The following is a 17,624-nucleotide window of genomic DNA, read 5'->3' on the forward strand; positions in this document are numbered from 1 at the left end:
CAAATCTAGCATGTTATTATGCTTCTGATGAGGCAGTTTGTGTACAAATAAACTCCAAATCTAGCATTTTATTATGCTTCTGATGAGGCAAATCATCCAGTTTGTTATTTGCTTCTACTCTTTACAAGAGGTTGTCTTTATTTTTATCCATATTTATGTAGATGGCCGCCGTGTAGCCATTTCAGAGTCTGCTTCTATATTTCTCAGTGAAAGGAATGAGTTATCCTTTAAAATATCACTATCCTTTGTTTCTTCTTTGGTGGTTTTATTGCTATGCTTCAGACCTAGGCCCGGGATTTTCCTTTGGGGTTGACTTTTATGATCTTCCTGGGATTTCTTTGTGCTTATTAGGAAGCTATTAGCTGTCTCACGGCTCTCCAAATTTGTTCGGAATGCGGTGGCCAACCCTTGAGTAGCAATCACTGGTTTTGTAATAGGCATGTCACTAATATTATTATGGTTTCTTTTTCTAATACATTTCCTGTTGGTACCTACAGTTCGTTTATCAACCTTTAGCATTCCCTGACCCACCTTTTCCTGGTGTCTAATAGGACGAGGGTCCAGTGAATCTTACAACATGATCACTGTGTTGTTCTCCTCGTCAATCTTATTCTTACCCCCATATCTACTTCTACGTTGGCCTACCTCTTGTATTAATGTTATGTTTTCTCCTAATAGACATATCTCTGGTTGTATTACTCATTGGTCTTCATGGATATTTTTACATATTGCTAGTAATGCTTTTAAAATTGTCAATGATTCCAGTTCTATCCACGAGTCTCCCAACAGGGAAGAATCAATGGATGAGTATCCTTCCTGACTTGCCAATTCAGCAATACTCGTAAGATTTGGGGATTTAGCTAAGTCAGTCATTGGAATACTGCATTCACTGCCCGCCTCTACATTATGATCTTCTACTGCCGTAGGCCAATTCTCCATGTCTCCTACTGCTTAAAGGCTCAAGCACAAGTTTAAGAAAGAGTTATTGTTGTCAATAAAGTTCTCTAAGGACATGTTAGCACCTACAGTGTGTTCCCTAGTTTCTACTTCTGTATTTTGAATAATATGTGGCAGTGGATATGTTCTACCGACTATTGTGTTTAATTTTTAGACACAATAGGGACATCTGAGTGCTAACTCAGGGGCTTCTTTCTTTTTCCCCCATTTCTAAATGGTTGTTCTTTGTTAGCCTGTCTACCATCCTGGGAGGGGGGGAAGGTCTGTGTGTGTGCTTTGCCAGGAAACCTTGGGTGACCACTGCTGTCCTGACCCCAAATTATATGCGACAGAGGAACTCCAAAGAGGACGACTCCTTCCCTTTGACTGTTGGGAACAACTAGTCCCAAGACCAACTTTAATCCGAGCCATCTCCCGACATCCAGTGAGCTTCCAGAGCTGCAGAAGCCTACCAGGAGACCTCCAACCCAATTAAAGTGCATTGTCGTGGAAAGGCCGAATCCATCAGGTTTTTCCTGAGCCACAGGTGAACCTCTAGAGATACAATCCAGCCCATCCTAGTCCCCTAATCAGACTGCAGGACCTCAGGAGAAGAATAAGATTGACTGGGCAAATCATGTTTTTGTTGCTGCTGCAGAAAAGGTGCCAAAAGCGCAGAGTGACCAAGAGAAGTTGCTGAAAGATGTGCCAGAGGTCCTCCCTCAAGACTACTGCTGGGAGATCCCATCCATTGTCCTGCCTTTCATCATCAGACCAAGGAATTCAGAGTTTGGGTCCAGCACTTCCACATCAAGGAGAATCCAGCCACAATCTTTTCTTCAAACCTACGGTACTGTGGGGAAAAAGCTATTGCTTACCTTGATCTGAAAATTCACTCCAGAGCGTTGGAGTGTACTTGGAGGTGTTCAGGGCAACCCCCTCTTACCTCTGGCCCAAGCCGATGCTAGTGTTCCTTTAGTGAGTCCTTACAACAGGGACTCCAACGTAGATTGTGTCCTCTTGCATTTTATAGGTTAGAGATTGTAAATTATCCAAAGGAATTTATCGTATTCTGCTGATTGTCAAGACTTTGAGCCCTCTCCGAACTGCCTTCTGCTAGACTTGCGTGATGGACCTTAAAAGACTTGCTATGTGAAGAAACTGCCTCTATAACCTGAAAAACTGCTAGTGTTACACTAACCACAATTTCCCTTCCCAAATGTCACGATCTTAAATGTGTATGCAGAGTAAATGTCTTTACCGTATTTCTGCTAAGATTTGCGAGTGTGTGTTTTTATCGATAGTACGATACAACTGTCAATACTGTCAAAAGCTGTAACAAATATAACCGCAAGCAACTGCAAACTAAGCAGTGGCCTTTAAAAAGTATTCTAAAAGATTCCTAAGTGTTTTGGTTTATTGTGCTAAGTTCTTAAAATAGATTATTGTGTTCATATAATACATTTATATTTTAATACACATTTATTAAGTGTTTCTTTGGTGTGCATTACTAAATGGGTTCAGTGTACTTGCCTACAGCTTGCATCTTCCTCTTATGATAAGCCTGACTGCTCTGCCACTCAGAAGGCTCCTCTGTGTTACAGACTGATACTAAGAGTTGGGTATCTACAAACCACAGTGATAGCTTACTAAAGTCTTACCTCCAAGTGGGACTTCTGGAAAACTCCCCTAACAATGCTCTTGGAGGGGGTGGGGAGGGACTTCTCTTCATTAACAGTTCTTCAAAAATTGGTCAAACGACTGGCGAAAGGCATACTGGGATGGCAGTAGTGAAGTTAAAAAAGAATGGTGAATTTGACATAGTGACGAGTGCGAGATTGCCTTCACACTGTTCAGTCCAGGCTGCAAAATAAGTGGTGCTCATCTCTGTGCTTTAGAGATTTGAAGACAAGGAAGTAATGGTGTACCCTGACTCTGCCTACATGATGACCACTGTACCTACAGGGTTGTCACATTGGAAAAGGATGGGTTTCCTCCGCATAGGCGGCACTCCATTGCAACATGTGTCTCTATTGGCCAAGCTCATTGAAGTACTAAAGCTCCCATTGGCTATCACTGTGCTGAAATGCGCCGCCCCTACTAAAGGGGTGGACCTAATTTCTTGCTGAAATGAAGTCACAGATGTAGAGGCGAAAAGAGCAGTTTACTTTCCGGATTAGGGGATGTTAACCAAGAATCAGGGCAATGCATGCTGATGCAGGAATCATTTAATATCTTATCTATTTTAGAGTTAATTGAGTTGCAAGGTCACCCCCAGAGGAATAGCAGCACCTATGGAAATGAAGGGGGTATTATTTATTTATTCATCCCCCACTAAGGCTTTATGGGAAAAGGATAGCACTGTTAAGCCAGTTATGCCTCCAGCTTTATCGAAGGTGGCACTGAAGCAGCTTCATTACCCTGCACACACCACTAGAGAGAGTCTTGCTGCAACAATAACAGAAGACTGGTTCACACCAAATGTATTCAAACATGTGGCACCATTTATTGCTAACTGCATTGTGTGCCAGAAATGTACACCAGGGCACACCTTGCAAACAGTAAGACGAGCAATCTTTAGATCGAATGGTCAGTTTCAGCATCTACATATAGAGTATGTGGATATGGTACACGTATGTAATGGCTATAGGTACATGCTGGTAGTAGTATGTCCCTTCACCAGATGGATTGAAGCAGGTCCATGCATGCACCCCGATACCACTTGCGCTGCTAAGTTTCTCGTGAGTGAGGTGTTTCCTAGATGAGGGTGTGTGAAGTGTTGAGGTCAGACAATGGCCCGCATTTTATAAATGAGTTGTTTGAGCAGATAGTTCTTCTATTAGGCATAAAACATATGTTTTCCTCATTCTAGTACCCACAGGCAACAGGTGTCTGTGAGAGATTAAATGGGCTATTAAAAGAAAGAATTGCTAAGATTGGGATGACTTTAAAGAAGGGATGGCTACATTACCTACCCTTTGCACTATTTGTCCTAAGAAATCAGCCTGGCTCAGATCACCACCTAACTCCTCATGAGTTGGTGACTGGAGGCCACACGAGAGTACCCCTTTTCACCCACTAGAGTAAAAATCTGATGCCCACAGTGTAGCAAAAACATTAGGTGACAAGGTGCATGATTATTTGGCAAATAGGCTTGCTAGTGTTTCTTTTATTTCTCAACAGATCAACAATCGGAGGGAAGGTTCGAAGAAGATTGGGAGAGACAACCAAAAAACTCATTTAATTAACTCTATTAAGCAGCCTAGTTGTATCCAGGAGACCAGGTTCTCATTAAGGACCCGATTCATGGAGACCTTTCCAATGGGCATGTGCCATTATAAAATGATTCTATGAATCAGGCCCTTAATAATTTGTCAGAATGTAGAACAAGTCTTTGAAGGACCTCCACCAGAAGGATGGACTGATGGATTAATCGTGTGCAAAGCAATGCCACTGATAGGACAATGGGAAGTAGTTATGGTGAATGCAGAAAGAGAATGCAAGGATGAATAGCTGAAGATTGCAAGATTGTTAATATGGGTCGACAATGAGGGGAATTCAGGGCAGATATTACTCCTGGAGAATGTGTCCCTGTGCTTCAGAAATAATGGCACAGTAAAAGTTGGAAAAAACCTCTCAAGTGTGGCCAAGTTATTGATGTGACAGGCATGAAGGAAGGAACAGCAGTCCTGATGGACCACTACTAGGCCTGTGGATCAAGAGTATACATGAAGTTGGCACCAGAATGGGGAAGAGTTGGTTCATTTGTGTTGATAAGCATACCAGCCCAAGTAGTACCACAGAGAGACCTACAGATCCTGGGTTTCCGAAAATGGATGCACACCTGAGGAAGAAAAGATCTCTCAAACTTATTCAACAAAAAAGAGAGAACTACCAAACGCATATCATGACATTCCAGATTAACATACACTGTTCAATATAATGCCAATGATATTCACGTCTATCTTGATACCAATAATCAGAAAAGAACTGAGGGCAATCAGGCTTATGGCCCTCCAGAACAGGTATGTCCTGGACTTAATTACAGAGTGAACAAAATAAGTTCCCAGTTAGGGAACTCCCGTCCCCTGCACACTGTCTAGGGCTCTATAGCCAAATCTTTTAAAGTATAAGTAATACCATTTTCATTGTATATTCTGAGAACAATATTTAGACATTCAAAAAATATAAAATTAGACGTAGCATAGTCCGGTCCTTAGATAAAGTAATTATGACATTTTCCTTTTTGTGAACAAACACAACTTGATTGTTTGATTGGTACAGGATTTATTATTTCAAGACAAGTTGCCGAATGCGTTTCGAGAATAAGTTCCCTTCTTCAGGGGCTGTATTATGAAATTCAAACTTTCAATCTAGTAGAAAAACAAATTAGATAATATTCTCAATTAGATAAGGATAGTAGACTCTAAGTCACAAAACATTTTTTGCTGCTTATAACATGAGAATTTCACTTCACTTATACAACATAGAGGTTTTGACCAACAAAAGTCATAAAAATTGGTAGAAAAGAAAAGATCCATCAGTTTTCAGAGTCATGCAATCTTGTGATGGGGTCAGTAAATGTAAATGCACCACTGAAGTAGAGTAAAGAAAACAAAACAACACGAGGTTCTTCATCAATGGTGAATTGATTCAAGGTAAATCTGGTTATTAGTCATCAAGGGTAAAGCCTTAAAAACACCTTTTTGCACAGTCACTCATAGTTGTCTAACTAAATACGAGTATATCTTCCCCTTTGCGGTAGAAGGACGTATTCCTCCATAGTGGTAACCAAAAGTGAGAATGGATTTGTTCTCGGTATTCTCCAGGATTATCTAAAACATATTATGCATAATCAGCCTCACATTTATAAGCTAATTGTGGTCATGTTCTTATTTTTTGTCTAAGACATATATTCTATGGATAGCCTCATTGATTAATGATCAATTGCAAAGTATCATTCTAGTATGTTAAAGGAAGTTCTACCTGAAGAATAGTAGCCATGTTTATGCAATGAGAAACATTAAGCATGGGAGTCACGTGCAATTTAAAGACATCAGTTCTAAATGAAAATAAACACTTACTCAAAACGAGTAATGCATTCAGAAGGGAACCCAAGGGTTAAGTCTGCTTGATAAGCGCAATGTGTCGTTCCTGATCTAGTTTCCAAATATCAAGGATCCAGCGCCCAAACACCTAGAGATACATAGACTCACGGTGAAATGCGTAGTCTTGTTGATTTGCCCCATGTGGAGGATATATCTAAGTTCTAAATACTTACTAATTCAGATTTAGGTGATCTCAAGGTTCCTGTCCTGAAGTGGACTTTGCAAACAGGATGCAGCGCCGGATGTATGTCATGTTTGACAAAATGGCCTATTTTATGGCGTTTTGATCGTGACGTCATCACGTAACGTGCGTGAATGACGTCCCTATGTAAACAGACCCAATGAAAGTGGAAAACTCTGTTTTCGGTCATCTTAAATGATGTGGATGAGCCAAAATATGTGCTTTTCCATTTTGCTTGTTATATTAAAAGATAATGTGCTTATTAATTTAACAGTTATTTTAAATTATGCATGACGTGATGTTAGGATACATAAAGGTGTGAGGAGCTAAAAGGTATGTTCCTCGCCTGTTCATGTGAAATAGGTAATTTTGAGTCATCAACAGCATGAGGTGAATTATGTTGAAATGCCCTTATTGGTCGACTAATTGTGTGGGACTGGCTTTAAAAAAGATATAATCGGACCTGATGCTGGGAGGTTAAAAAAGGAGAGATTTAAGGCGAAGTACGAAACAGTACCAGTACCCTTTGTGTAGATTTAGCTCATCTAATGTTTGTCAATTCTATTATTCATTGGGTAGCTACGATTATTTGAGGTATGGAATGAGGGTTTTATGCTCGGAAGGGGAAAATACCTGTTCCCCTTATATAAAAAGAGCTAATCATCTAATGCGAGTCAAATCTGTTACTCATTGGGTAATGTCCCTCTCAGTGCAGTTCTAACACTCTATTTAAGATTTTAGTCAACAGGATGTGATAACATCAATTGGGTACAAACCTCATGATTCATGGCTAAGAGTTCATTTCAATTATAATACAAAACATTGTTAACCTTCATTTATGCTTTGTATACAGCAATTCCTGTCTCATGAGGAGTTCACAATCTAATTATTTGAAAAGGAAATTGGGCAACTGTAGTCTACTGACCCACTTAGGATTTAGATGAAATACATGTCATTTAACCCTCGTCCTCCTAGTCACCATTTGCAGGAAAGAAAATTGTGGGGAGTCCTATGTGTTTAGTTATGTGAGGCTTGTGTGCATCTGGAGGAAAGGCTTGTGTGGATCTGGAGGAGATCAGGTTCATAGAAAAGGGCCTAAGTAATATTCTTCATTGAGGCCATGTGGTGCCAGTGCGTCGAGTTCATGAATCCAGAACAATTCTCTCTGGGATAATCTTTTGGCTAAATCTCCACCCCTTGGGAGTGGGTGGATCACTTCAAGTATTGCCCATCTCAATTGGGTAATGTTGTGTCCATTTTCTTTGAAGTGTCTACATACTGGTGATTTGTCATTGCATGTCCTGATGTAAGATTTATGTTCCGTCCAGCGTTCTTTTGCTTTCCGGATTGTCTTTCCCACATAGTATTTCCCACAGGGGCATCGGAGTGTGTTAATTACGTTTTTGCTGTCACAGGTCGCGTAGTCCCTCAGGAGTATCTTTTTGCCACTGCTTGGGTGTCTTATATGATCTCCTTTTATGATATTAGCGCAATGTTGACAATTCAAACAAGGGTATGTTCCCAATTTCTGTTTCCTTAAAGTAGTTTGAGCAGGTTTCTTGGGTCTTTCAGCTCTAATGAGTGTGTCTCTGAAGTTTCTACCTCTCTTAAATGCCAACATTGGTGGTTCAGGGAAGAGGCGGTTTAGGTTAGGGTTAGATTTGATAAGATTCCAGTTTTTGGTGATAATTCTTTTTATCTGAAAGCTCTGACTAGAGAATTTCAAGGTATGAATCAGGCATGATGTTGTTTTCTTTGGTTGTTCTTCCAAGATTTTTGCCCGAGTTTGGGTTTCTGTCTGTTGGACTGCTTTATTCAGTATTTCTTCAGGAAATCCTCTTTTTTTTTATCTTGTTTTCATATCTTCATATTCATTATGAAGAATTTTGCTGTCAGAGGTGATCCTTTTTAGTCATAACAAATGACTACAAGGAAGATTGTTCTTTAAATGTGTCGGGTGAAAACTCCCGAAGTGGGGAGTGTTGTTGGTATCTGTGGGTTTTCTGTAGATATTAGTAATAAGGTTAGTGCCTTCTTTGTTAATGTTGACATCTAAAAAATGGATGTTAGGTCTGCCAATTTCCAAGGTGAAGGTAATTCCTTTGTGGCATTTGTTAAGGTACTCGAAAAATAGATTGAGTTCTTCTTCGGTTCCTTGCCAGATTCCAAAAATGTCATCAATAAAACATTTCCAACAGATGATTTTATTTTTCCATGGGTCTTTGTTAAGCATGTGTGTTAATTCAAAATGGAACATAAAGATATTTGCATAGGAAGGGGCGACTGCTGACCCATTGATGTTCCCGATGTTTGTAAGTATTATTTCCCTTCGTACCTGAAGTAGTTGTTGTAGAGGATGATGTTTATCAACTCTATTGCGAATACCTTGTGGATCAAGATGTCGTGGTTATTCGGCCATTTTGTCAAACATGACATACATCCGGCGCTGCATCCTGTTTGCAAAGTCCACTTCAGGGCAGGAACCTTGAGATCACCTAAATCTAAACTAGTAAGTATTTAGAACTTAGATATATCCTCCACATGGGGCAAATCAACAAGATTATACATTTCACTGTGAGTCTATGTATCTCTAGGTGTTTGGGCGCTGGATCCTTGATATTTGGAAACCAGATCAGGAACGACACACTGCGCCTATCAAGCGGACTTAACCCTTGGGTTCCCTTCTGAACGCATTACTCGTTTTGAGTAAGAGTTTATTTTCATTTAGAACTGATCTCTTTAAATTGCACGTGACTATCATGCTTAATGTTTCTCATTGCATAAACATGGCTACTATTCTTCTGGTAGAACTTCCTTTAACATACTAGAATGATACTTTGCAATTGATCATTAATATCAAGACGAGGCTATCCATAGAATATATACCTTAGACAAAAAATAAGAACATGACCACAATTAGCTTATAAATTTGAGGCTAATTATGCATAATATGTTTTAGATAATCCTGGAGAATACCGAGAACATATCCATTGTCACTTTTGGTTACCACTACGGAGGAATACGTCCTTCTACCCATCCCTTAAAGAAAGAGGAACAGGGTAAGCACACTTTCCACTTAATAATGAATAATAGGTTATTGACCGCAAAGGGGAAGATATACTCGTAGTTAGTTAGACAACTATGAGTGACTGTGCAAAAAGGTGTTTTTAAGGCTTTACCCTTGATGACTAATAACCAGATTTACCTTGAATCAATTCACCATTGATGAAGAACCTTGTGTTGTTTTGTTTTGTTTTCTTTACTATACTTCAGTGGTGCATTTACATTTACTAACCCCATTACAACATTGCATGACTCTGAAAACTGATGGATCTTTTCTTTTCTTCCAATTTGTATGACTTTTGTTGGTCAAAACCTCTATGTTGTATAAGTGAAGTGAAATTCTCATGTTATAAGCAGCAAAAAATGTTTTGTGACTTAGAGTCTACTATCCTTATCTAATTGAGAATATTATCTAATTTGTTTTTCTACTAGAGTGAAAGTTTGAATTGCATAATACAGCCCCTGAAGAAGAGAACTTATTCTTGAAACGCGTTGGGCAACTTGTGTTGAAATAATAAATCCTGTACCAATCAAACAATCAAGTTATAAATTGTGTTTGTTCACAAAAAGGAAAATGTCATCATTACTTTATCTAAGGACCAGACTATGCTATGTCTAATTTAATTTTTTTTAATGTCTAAATATCGTTCTCAGAATATACAAAGAAAATTGTATTACTTATACTTTAAAAGATTTGGCTATAGAGCCCTAGACAGTGTGCAGGGGACGGGAGTTCCCTAACTGGGAACTTATTTTGTTCACACATTATCCACAACCCATATGCCAGGGTTGTTATCTTTCTCCCCTGCACCTTGACCTCACAAAAAACTTTACAAACATACACTCATACCATTCAAATCAGCCAAGATTCACTTTGGTGTGCTGGGTGTCAATCCACATTTCTGAACTTAATTACAAATTGACAAGGGGGGTCCTGGGAGTCTCTCTGGCAGACATTAGTCCTGGTTGCGAGAGACTTACCCAGAGTCTTTAGCTCACTATCTTTCACAGAGAAGAAATATCCCAAACATATCAGTCTTTGTCCTGCCCTGGGGCAGTCCAGCACCAAAATGTTAGCAATTCTCCTCTGAACAAGAGTACCAACAGCATCCCCAGACACGTGTTTCGGTCTGGTTGGACGTCATCAGTAGGGAGGAGCTGTGCCTCTCTAAGAATAGGGAGCAAGGGGTCCACGTCTGGATTCCCCTAGTAACTTAGGGTGAGACCCAAAGTTACTTAAATATGCAAATTGACAAGGGGGGTCCTGGGAGTCTCTCTGCCAGACATTAGTCCTGGTTGCGAGAGACTTTCCCAGAGTCTTTAGCTCACTATCTTTCACAGAGAAGAAATATCCCAAACATATGAGTCTTTGTCCTGCCCTGGGGCAGTCCAGCACCAAAATGCTAGGCAATTCTCCTCTGAACAAGAGTACCAACAGCATCCCCAGACACGTATTTCGGTCTGGTTGGACCTCATCATTAGGGAGGAGCTGTGCCTCTCTAAGAATAGTGAGCAAGGGGTCTGCGTCTGGATTCCCCTAGTAATTTAGGGTGAGACCCAAAGTTACTTAAATATGCAAATTGACAAGGGGGGTCCTGGGAGTCTCCCCAACAGACTACCAACAGAAACAGAAACCAATAGAAACCCCAGACACGTGTTTCGGTCTGGTTGGACCTCATCATTGGGGTGGATAATGCACCGAATCGATATCAGAATACTTAAAGAATAAAGACATAACTGAAGAAACAAAGTAACATACATACAAGTAAGAAGAAATCATATATGCAAAGAATATGAGTAACATTTATGGATGCCAAGTATTGTCAATTAAAGATGCAGAAAAGCTTATGTGAGACAGAGCAATTAAGTCTCTAGGGACTGGTGCCCAAAAGTCACAGAAGCCACAAATGTTTTCCTTTCTTGCATGTGCAAGGCTAACCCAGGGGCAGGATACTCGACCCAGGCTCAATGAAGCAGACAAAGGGACTTGTTCCCAATGTTATCCTATGGAGGTCTGGGAGAGACGGATAAACTGTGTTTCTCACCCTCCTGACTCTGATTTACCCAGATGACTTAGCAGATCGTCTGGAGGTCGATCTTCCGCCATTGGATCTGGTCAGAGGTGCCCAGGGGCAACCTCTGTTGATGGAGAAATGCAAGAACCACTGATGCAGGCTTCCTCAGAACAAGTCACAGGATGGAGGAAGCAAGTTCAAGCGACTGCCTCTGCACCCAGGCGATGACAGGTGTTCTTCCAGTAGCGATCAAAGCAGCTGCTCCAGGACAGATTCCTTTGAAAGGGGATAAGGCTGCTAGCAGCACAATTGGGTGATTGCCAAAGTTCCGGACTCAAACGTAGAACGGCAATGTGTGCCTTGGTACAGTAGCAGAAGGAGCCAGGCTTGAGCCCCTTGGTTGGCCTAAATGTTTGGGAAGGCCTCCGGGTTGGTGATCTCTGGTGATGCCAAGGTAGAATGGTGTAAAGTTCCTTATTGTCCCCTTCTTCATCACGATAAATATCCCCTGGCTGGTCCTCCTCAGAACTGGTTCAGATGGTTTGGGGACTTCTGGGGGACCCCACAGGAGCCAGGGCAGGGAGCAACAGAGTTCTGGTTGGCAGAATAGGTTATGAAGTGCCTGTTGGTCCAAAACAGGACCTGTCATCGATGGTGGTGGTCTGGGAGTTAGAGAGGCCCTGGGCGTAGTGATCGTTAATGAAGTAAAGATGATGGTTGTTGATGAACCTGTTGCATTGATGAGCTACTCGTTTTTGACTTTGTAGACTGGGTGCTAGTCGACAGGGTGACAGTCCTGCTGGATGAAGTTGTCAGTGATGGGGCACTTGTCGATGACTGAGTTGGTAATGGATCCTTAGAAGAGATGCTCTTCGACGATCTGTGTTTGGATGGTGTCCGCAATTTCCTCACGGGCAGAGGTAACTCACCAGCTGGTAGGCTAACTGTCGATGGCGATCGAAACTTCCCATGTGATCCTGCAGCCGCAGAACCCATTGACGAGGACTCCAATGTAGCATGGGATCTTCAGAGAAGAAGCATCCTCAAAGGACATCAACCTCTTAGACATTGATGTATTTACAACAAGGCAAACCAGGCACAGGCCTAGGACAGCAGATTACCAGAAGAGCAGCCTTTTGTTGCAGCTTATTTTCAATTTACTGCCAATTGTGTTTCTCCAAGTCGGGCTCATCCACAACACTGCAAGTAATTTTGAGCTGTTAGCAGTATTCCACGATGACAGCTAACATCTTTGATGGACAAACTTGTATATATGCTTGATATTTACAAAAGCGTTATTGTTAGGGTAACTTTTGGTTGTACATTTTTTTTTTCCTGAAATCCAACGTGCTTTAGGCATTTAGTGATTCAGAAATCTAGGACAGATCTAAAGCTCTTTGGTCATTATCTTCCCAAAATGCTCTTCAATATGCAAAACAGCCAAAACCTCATTGTTTTTAGTTATGCCACTCCACATTATGTTTGGAGTTCTTTCTTATCAATGCACACATACAATGTGTTCAGCAATAACTTTTATATTCAAATGCACAGTGTGCATGTTTTAAACCATTGCAAAAATTTGGGTTTTCCCTTCGGAAAAGTAAAGGTTAAAAATTATGCATCATTTTACAATGTTAACAGCATGCCTAATATTAAGTCAAGCACAGAGTTCCCACAGGTGGCACTAAAATGATGTTCTGAAGCAAGCACTCATTTACCTCCCCAGCCCCACATTCCAGTGGTCTGTGACCACCTAAAAAAGGTGCAAGCATGAAATAGATCATGAAGAATTAAAATGGCAAAGAGTTAATCTGAATGCGCAAGTGCATCAAGAAACATGTGAAAGGATACCCAAAGTCATAGAAGGGTGAGAACAAAATCTGTGTGCCAAAGGTACACACTCTTTCACAGCTGTAAAGGTGTCCTATAAAGATATCCATTCAGCCATCTTTACAGTAGCTGCCCAGTGCTAAGCAGGCAAACAGCATCCCTTGTGGGTTAATCCTGTGTGTCTGATGACATTCTGCTGCACACTCAGTATTACCAGGAAACCAAACTGCAAAGTATGTCACACAATGTATAACTGTGATGCTTGTAAGTAATCGCTACATTCATTATATTTTAAATACAAGGTAGGACATTTACTGTGAAACAGTACTTCAAAGGACAGCAGGACATCTATATCTAAACGCACAAATCTCAAAATGTTCCTATGTATTGTACAGTCCAACCAACTCTACGGAGTTAAAAAAACATTTGAAATTACCTTAAACGCTGGTAAGACCCATAGCCTAAACCACATTCACAAAGGTAATAATGTGCTGGACCGCCCAATCCATTGCTCAATTTTACTCTTGGAGTATTGGATATTTTGAACTATTGCACAAACAGCAATGATGTAAACAGGATGTACCACTTCATTTGTTAGAGGGGTCTGCATTGTGCTGCTATGAGGAATGCTTTTGCTTCCCACACATGGGTTGCCCTTATCCATTACTCCACCGTGAGAATACACAGGCAAAGATTCCAAGAACATTCTCCAACTGTCTTTACACAACTGAGGTAGTTATGCCCAGTCACAGTTTACAAATTTCACTTGTGATCTTTCCATATTTTAATGGTGTTCCAGCCCAAGAGATTGGAGGTAAATCGGCTGTAGCAGGTAACTTGCTTTATTTTGATTTTTCCCCCTGCTAACACCAGAGTCTGTAACCATGAGAAGGGGGTTGAGTTATTTTTATTCAACATGGTTTTAAGATGTGCCTGGACCACTTGTATATATTTCATATGTAAACCTTACCATTTGACAAGACCGGATGTAGACATTTTGTTATGTTGCATTAATATGTTGCATTAATATTACAGACCAGTCTAGGTGTTTCTCATAGAGTGACAGCAGGCAACTTGTGAGAGAATCCAGATATTAGCATTGACACCAAAATTCCTCATTCCAAACTTCTCTCACTTGTGTCTATTTGGTAGACAGCTTAGGTTTTTATCTCTTCCTCTAAAAGATTGTTTTCGAACTTAACCGAAAGTAGACAATTAGCTGTACCAGTTACCTCTAGTGCACTAAAGTTTAGAAAACAATGGGCCTCATTACGAATGTGGCGGTAAGGCAACAATGGCGCTGGTAGTGCTACCAGCGCCGTTGTTACCATACCGCCACATTACAAGTTCTGCCTGTGGGTGCCGCTCTGCACGCCTGGTCAGACCAGGCGTGCAGAGCGGCACCCGCAAGCAGAACTTGTGATTGCACCAGCACCGTTACAAACGGTGCTGGGAGCCCAGCAATACCGGCACCCGCAAATGGGCAATTACCTGCCCATTCAACTCATAATGGGCTGGTAATAGCCCATTTGCAGGTGCCGGTAGCGAGTTTGGCGGTAGCCGTGCCCTTATCAAGGGCACGGCTACCGCCAAAATCATAATGAGGCCCAATACCTTCTCCAAATCTTGGGCAGCAGAGATCTGTAAACACTCTTTTAACTAACATAACATAGAAGATGACAGGCTTGAATTAATAAAAGCAATACCTTTCTAATCCATGCAACCTTAAAACTGTCCTTATAATGTTAAGGAGCCAAAACAGGGGACAAAATGGAGGTGAAAGAGTGAAGTTTCGACAACCCAGACAGAGTTTGTTGAAGGGGCAGAATCTGATGAAGATGCAGAGTCTGTCATAGGTGGAGTAAAGTTCTGGGGTCACATGCGCTTATTAGGGCTGAGGGCAGCAGAAAGCCTAAATATGCCACTGCTCATGGAACCTGCCTGTCCTGAAGAGGCATGCTGCGCCCAGAAGCCTTGTCAGAGGCCTTTGTCGAAAAGGATGGAGCTTCCGAACGCGTTGTGGTCAGAGTGAAGACAATAAAGGCACATGAGCTGCCAGTCCTTTCAACGAAAATGTTCTTCAGGCAGGTGTCGAGGTGTAGGCCCATTCCTGGGCCTGTTGGCTCCATGGGTTAAAGATCGGACGGTGGATTGAAGTTGTTCACTGGAAACAGGTCCCTGCTGTTGGTCGTTGCTGCGTGACTGTTAATAAAGACAAAATTGAAAATATCTTCACCAAAAACTTGAATAAACCCACAAATCTCGAGGAGCGAAGCACAAGAACGCCCAAAACTAGAAATGTGCGATAAAATCTGAAGATGTCCACCGGGGTGGAGCTTAGGAGGACAGATGTCATTGACTGGGGCAGTATGAGCCAAAGGACAATTATAGGCCATAGAGGAGGCTAGAGGAGATTCAGTTTAAAGAGCGAAACTGCTTTCTTTTACTGAGGATTCCCAGCCTGACGACAGGGAATATTCATGAGCATGTGAATCCATGCCAGACCCTATGCTGGAGAAGAAGAGTTACAGGTAAGTAACTTGTTCTTATGCAGTGCACTGTTGTTTCACAACTAGGCTTGTGCTATATATAACTGGGTACACACATATATATACACATCTGCCCATGTGATTTTCTGCTATTGACCACTCTCATTTTTCATAAAATTAAATATAACATTAAAGCCCTTACACATTTGCTCTGGAATCTATCATTGATACAGTGGAAATGCCCCACTTCAAATCTTGCTCAAAGAACTCCTCCTGGGCATCATTAAACAATCAATGTTCAAACCCTCCCCTGAGTCGGAGGATGGCGTGTTAATGGCATCTCATCCAGAGGAATCCACTATTTTGCTACTTGTTTATGTATTTAGATTTAGTATTTGTTAACCAATAAAAGCTGCTTGCACCTTTTAGGCCGTTGCACGAAATATTACAAGCAGAAGGGCCATGTTCAGAAAGCATGTATTTGTATCATCACTGTTAACTTTTTCTGTGCAAATTATGATGACATCTACTTGGAATGTTGCTGTTTACGTGTGGCTTCTTCTTGTTTCGTTCTTTTTCATTGCGTTTTCTTTTCCCTTTCTTTTAAAGCAAGCTGGATGTGACCACGTGCTTAATTCAAAAGCCAGAAGAGACAAATGTGGCGTTTGTGGGGGTGATAATTCATCCTGTAAAACTATTGCAGGCACATTTAATACAGTTATTTACGGTAAGAATAGGATACTTTGTAAAGAATGTTTCTCTGACTTTCTCTCTCTGAGAGATGTTTATTGATCTGTGAAATAGTGGCTGCAATTGAGCTAGATGGTCTGCCTAAGGACTGCGAGACAATCAGTCAGTTCAATAGTCTCTGTGGCCGCCCTTAATGACCACATACGTGTGGAATACCACAACAGCATTTAGTCATCAATCCAGAAAACAGTTTTGTGGTTGAGAGACATTTATTGCACACATATCAGTGATTTCAAACCCAAACGTATCATTCATAGGAATGTCATAGGGCCTCATTACACGGACGGCGGTGGACCAAGGTGCTGTTAGCACCTTGGTCCATGCCGGTAAAATACCGGCACCGCCTTGGTGGAAAGGGGAATTACCGCCCTATTCCAAGGTTGGTGGGGCGGTAATTCCCCCTTCCCCCGTTGCCCTTCCCCATTCCGATTTTTGCCCCATAGGGCATAATGGGAATGGGGAAGGTGCTAATTACGGCACCGCAAATTGCGGTACCGTAATTAGCTCCCTGGTCCCTTTGCGGGTTGGTTTTTAACACCTGCAAAAAGCAGGCGTTAAATTCTCCAACCCGCAAAGGGACCTCGTAGTAAGGCGGTAAGGGTTAACGGTGACCGTTAACCCTTACCGCCGTTCGTGTAATGAGGCCCTCAATCCTGATTTCTTTTCACAGAAATAACATTGTGTAATATGGATTTTAAAAAAAATTGGAATCCAATTTATACGATCGTTGTCAATTAGACTCCCTGTTCTGCAAGCATCACAGTCACATAACCTAATCTAAACACAGCATGTGATTAGACGCCTCGGTACGCTGCTGCAATTTGTGATATGGCCATTGCAGAGAGCAGCTGTTAAACTATGCAAGCCAGTCCTCTTAGTTTTATGAACAGGTCACCTTCACCAAAAAAAGTAATACTAATCGAACTTGCACGTTTAAACTATTCCAACTAGGATACACCAATTTTTTAATTCACACTCCGAATTATTTTGCTGTTTGGAAAAAAACTGTTTTAAATGCCATGCTAAAACTCAAAGGTCTTCATTACGCGTTTGGAGGTAGCCATGGTGCTATTAGCGCCATGGCTGCCTCCAAAATCGTGTCCGGGTCCGGGTTCCTTGAATGAGGAATTACCGGGTCATTCGAACCTTGGAGGACCCGGTAATTCCTCATTGAAAGAACCAATCCCCATTCCCATTTGAGCCCCTATAGGGCTCAAATGGGAATGGGGATGGAGCTAATAACGGGCCCGGT

At 41.4% G+C, this 17,624-nt stretch overlaps 1 protein-coding gene across 1 annotated transcript in view; it reads left to right on the forward strand.

The window, feature by feature from the left end:
* The window catches only part of ADAMTS9 (ADAM metallopeptidase with thrombospondin type 1 motif 9), a 1,221,593-nt gene that overhangs the window by 276,139 nt on the left and 927,830 nt on the right, over positions 1-17,624 (forward strand). The window contains exon 15 of the mRNA XM_069643707.1: positions 16,232-16,349. Coding sequence (XP_069499808.1) covers positions 16,232-16,349 — 118 coding nt within the window. The remainder of the gene's footprint in view (positions 1-16,231; positions 16,350-17,624) is intronic.

The sequence above is a fragment of the Ambystoma mexicanum genome, chromosome 2p (assembly GCF_040938575.1).
Source record: "Ambystoma mexicanum isolate Mex_15411 chromosome 2p, UKY_AmexF1_1, whole genome shotgun sequence".
Taxonomy (NCBI): domain Eukaryota; kingdom Metazoa; phylum Chordata; class Amphibia; order Caudata; family Ambystomatidae; genus Ambystoma; species Ambystoma mexicanum.